General features: G+C 35.8%; 1 protein-coding gene and 1 non-coding gene across 2 annotated transcripts; one reads left to right on the top strand and one right to left on the bottom strand.

The window, feature by feature from the left end:
- Positions 1-2,331: 2,331 nt before the first annotated feature.
- Positions 2,332-2,438, bottom strand: LOC131176208 (small nucleolar RNA R71). Its single transcript, XR_009146333.1, has one exon. It is a non-coding gene; the product is annotated as a small nucleolar RNA R71 (small nucleolar RNA).
- A 1,105-nt stretch (positions 2,439-3,543) lies between these two features.
- On the top strand, positions 3,544-4,014 carry LOC131176072 (uncharacterized). The gene has a single exon (XM_058141184.1). It carries the CDS (start codon positions 3,544-3,546, stop codon positions 4,012-4,014), a length of 471 nt encoding a protein of 156 aa, XP_057997167.1.
- The last annotated feature ends 402 nt before the right edge of the window (positions 4,015-4,416 follow it).

Genomic DNA, 4,416 nt, shown 5'->3' with positions numbered 1-4,416 from the left:
GTTTGACAAACCCTAAGTATTTTGATTAAGTAATCATGCTTTCTATACCCTTTTTTACTTCCTTAAATGCCTTATGGTTGATACACTTGTAACGTATAGATATTTTCAGGCATTATTGCATTGCATTTCATAGCATTTAAGTAGTCAATTGCATGCATTTTACTTAGTTTTAGTAGTTTTTATTAATTTGATTAATCTCTACTTAATTTCCTATTTTTTTGTATCTTTTCAAGTGTTTTAAAGGAAATCCAAGGCATGGGATTCGATTAGACAAGTTTGGAAGCAGAAGAAGTAAGAAAAGCTGTTGCATAACATTACACGAGTCATGTAAACATAGAGCCTAACCCGTATAACCCTCTAGCCAAGGAGAATTAAAGAAAACATGAGAAGCCACAATACACGGGTCGTGTAACTAACCCCGTGTACCTCACATGGCCCCATGTAAGTCTTTGAAAACCAAAACATGGAAAGCTAAAGAGAGATGATAGTACACAGGCCGTGTACCATAACCCATGTAAATTTCAACACCCCCGTGTAACACGCTACCTCCACTTGAATGAAGCTCAATTTTATCTAGAAACTTACATGGCCCAGAGCTATATAGTGCCACATGGGTTGTGTACATTGTAGCAGGCAGCTTTTTGATGCGACTTCAACTCCATTCCATGCATTTTGATCAGACTCTAAGGCTCTTAGGACTCTAAAACATGACTTTGAGGCACCTGATATAAATACAAGAAGACTAAAATAAGGAGAAGAACCTTTGCAAGAAGTCTTTCAAGTTAGAATTAATTTTAATTTTAGTAAACCCTATTTTTCTAAGCCGTTTGAAGAGAATTTACATTAGCATCAAGGAGAAGGGCTCTCAATTAAAGTTTCAAAAGTTCAAGGCTGCAGAATCTTTATTCTGGGTTCTTTTCTTTTATTTCTTCAAATCGCTTTATGCTCTTTTATTTTAATTACAATATATTTGTTAAACTCGCCATGAGTGAGTAGTTTGTTTAATTATAGAATTAGGAGAGTAGCACTCTTACTTTCTGTTATGGATACATATTGAGTTTATTTAATGGATTTGAGTTTTATTCCTTGATTCAATCTTTTGTGTTCTTAATGCATGCTATGCGTTGATACCTACTTAGGCATGATATAAGATACTAGTTGAAGAATTGAAAAGTGAAAATTAGTATTGGAAATAAGAATTTTGAACCTAGGAAATTTGACCTAGAGATGATGTAGTCTCATAATTAATCAAAGAGTTTAAAGGATTTTAGTTAAGATTGATCGCCATGAAAGTAGGATTGATGTTAATTAAAATACACCTTAGATGCCTTGAGAAAAGACCTAGGATATCTTAGGGTTAATTTCCATCAAAGTAACAACTCTTAATTTATTAAATAAGTGAACTTAGATCTATAATAAGGTTAAGGTATGAAATCTTAATTCTGGAATTATTTTGTCAATTGATTTCTAATTTATAGCTTTGTCTTCTTTTAATTCTCAACATCTGTAGTGGTAGTTTAGAATTAATCTCTCAACATATTCGGTAGTTTAAATAGTGAAAATTGCTGTCTAACTTATTACTTATGCTTATAAATTCCTCATGGGAATGATACTCTACTCACTACTATATTAGTTGTTTACGATCCGTGCACTTGCGGGGTTGTAAACCAGTAAACAAGTTTTTGACGCTGTTACTAAGGAATTTTTAGTAATATTAGGCAATAGGCAATTTAGCTGATTTAGACAATTATTTTTGTTATTTTTTCTATTTAATTCAGTTTTCCTTTTTATTTCTTTTTCAGGTTCTTTGTTCAGTTTATGACCAGAACCAAGCCTGAAGAAGAATTACTTGAATTAGATTCTGAAATAGACAATACTCTAAGAGACATCAAGAGAGGAAGGAGACATCAACAACCAGAACCTGTAGTTTTTAAGACTCCAATCATGGCCAACAATAATAACGGGCTAAGACCCTTAAGGGACTATGGAGCCTCGACTATCCAAGGATTCCAATCTAGTGTTACCAGGCCCACAGTGGAGGCCAATAATTTTGAATTCAAATCGGCATGGCTCTAAATGATTCAATAGACTCAATTTGGAGGTTCACCTGCGGAGGATCCACATTATCATCTTTAGTGCTTTCTTGCTTTGTCCGACACCTTTAAGATGAATGGAGTCTCTGATTAAGCTATTAGACTCAGAGCATTCCCATTCTCTCTCAGAGATAAGGCAAAAAAGTGGCTACTTTCTCAATCAGCTAGAACATTCACCACCTGGGAGGATCTTTTACAAGCCTTCTTTGTAAGGTACTTTCCACCTGTAAATACTATAAAACTGAGAATAGCAATGTGTACTTATAGGCAAAGAGAAGGAGAATCACTCTATGATGCAAGGGAGAGGTACAAAGACCTTCAAAGGGAATGTCCACACCATGGCATAGAAGAGTGGCTCCTAGTTTAGAACTTCTACAATGAACTACTGTCGTCTACAAGGAGTACAGTTAATTTTGTAACAGGAGGAGAACTCATGGAAAAAACCATCACTGAAGCTCTGGAACTTATGGAGAGGATTGCTTATCACAATTTTTAGTGGTCAAAAGAGAGGGGAGATATGAGAAGGACAGTAGAGATCCTAGAGTTGGATGCCCTAAGCATGATTAATGCTCAGTTTGACTGGTTTACAAAGAGACTTGACAAGATGCAAGAGAATGCAGTAGGGTCAAGCAACTAACACTACAAAAACTATGGAGGAGGACATATGACTTCAGAATGTAGTAATTATGGCAAACCTTCCATAAAATAAATGAACTATGTGATTAATGGGAGAAACTTCAACCAGAGGCAGATTAATAATCCATACTCAAACACTTCTAACCCTGGATGGAGGAACCACCCCAACTTCGCATGGTCTAATTTGCAGAATCAGCAGAACCAACCCATAAACAAGCAGTAGGGATATAGACCACCACTACCGCCTATTTTTAAGAACAGAGGATAAAACTTAGTACAACAACCACCACCTCCTTAACCTCAATAGCTAGAATCTAAGTTGACCATGGAATCCATGATGGAAAGCTTCTTGACAGCGCAATAGCAATAAAATGAAATGATAAAGCAATTAGCTTCCAAAATGGACTAATTGGCTACCTATAACAAAATGCTTGAAAACTAAATTGCCTAGCAAGCTAGTTCTTCAAGCAAAGCAATAGGTAAACTATCGAGTCAAATGGAGATGAACCCTAAAGAGTATTGCAAGGAAGTTGCTTTGAGGAGTGGCAGAATCTTGCAAGATCAAACACCATAAGAAAAATAAAAACCAATAGAGGAAACTTCTGATAACTAAATAGAAGAGGAAGGGAAGGAAACTAAAAAGAATAAAGAAGAGGAGGAGAATAAGAAAAAGAAGCTACTTAAACCATAGTAGCCTCCTCTACCTTTTCCTTAAAGATTCTAGAAAGCCAAGCTAGACAAGCAATTTGGACAGTTTTTAGAAGTTTTATAGAAACTTTATATTAACATTCCCTTTACAGAAGCACTATCTCAAATGCCATCCTATGCTAAGTTCTTAAAGGAAATCCTTTCTAAGAAGAGGAAGTTGGAGGATTATGAGACTTTTGCTTTAACAGAGGAATGTAGTGCCATCTTGCAAAACAAGCTGCTTCTAAAACTCAAGGACCCTGGAAGCTTCTCTATACCTTGTTGCATTGGCAACATGAACATTGATGAAACCTTTTGTGATCTTGGTGCTAGTGTGAGTCTAATGCCTCTATTAATATGCCAAAAGCTGAATGTTAGAGAGCTTAGACCAATAATAATTTCATTACAATTGGCAGATAAGTTTGTCAAGTACACAATTGGCATCTTGGAGAACATCCCCATCAAAGTAGGCAAGTTCTTTATTCTTGTTGACTTTGTTGTCCTGGAGATGGAAGAAGATGTTCAGATTCCCATTATATTGAAAAGGCCATTCTTAGCAACTTCTAGAGCTATCATAGATGTGAAAAATGGGCGATGAAACACAAATCTGATCCTAATGAATGCTTGAGGGTTGACATAATAGATAAGCTATTTGAAGAGGAATTCCAAAAGAGATATCCTGAAGATCCTCTTAAAGCATACATAGCGCACAGTAACGCAGTGGATGATGATAATAAAGAAATTATAGCCTATGCATGATCTTTAGAAGCTAGCCCACCTCTACTCTTAGCTCAAGCACTACAAGTGGAAGAACTAAAGGAGTCACAACCCGATGGTGAATCACAAGAAGCCAAGAAATGGGTAGAACTAAAACCTCTTCCTTCTACTCTAAAGTATGCATTTCAAGACTCAAACTTAGAATATCCAATTATAATAAATGCTAGCTTAACTAGTGTAGAAGAGGAAAAACTCTTAAGGGAGCTTAGGACCCATAATAAAA

The sequence above is a fragment of the Hevea brasiliensis genome, chromosome 18 (genome assembly GCF_030052815.1).
Source record: "Hevea brasiliensis isolate MT/VB/25A 57/8 chromosome 18, ASM3005281v1, whole genome shotgun sequence".
In the NCBI taxonomy this organism is placed as follows: Eukaryota; Viridiplantae; Streptophyta; class Magnoliopsida; order Malpighiales; family Euphorbiaceae; genus Hevea; species Hevea brasiliensis.
Note: the sequence above shows the minus strand (reverse complement) of the source record. Positions and strands in the feature narration are given on the sequence as shown.

What these genes read in the sequence shown, in the direction of transcription:
- LOC131176072 (XM_058141184.1), top strand. Translation starts at nt 3,544, where the DNA reads ATGCCATCCTATGCTAAGTTCTTAAAGGAAATCCTTTCTAAGAAGAGG.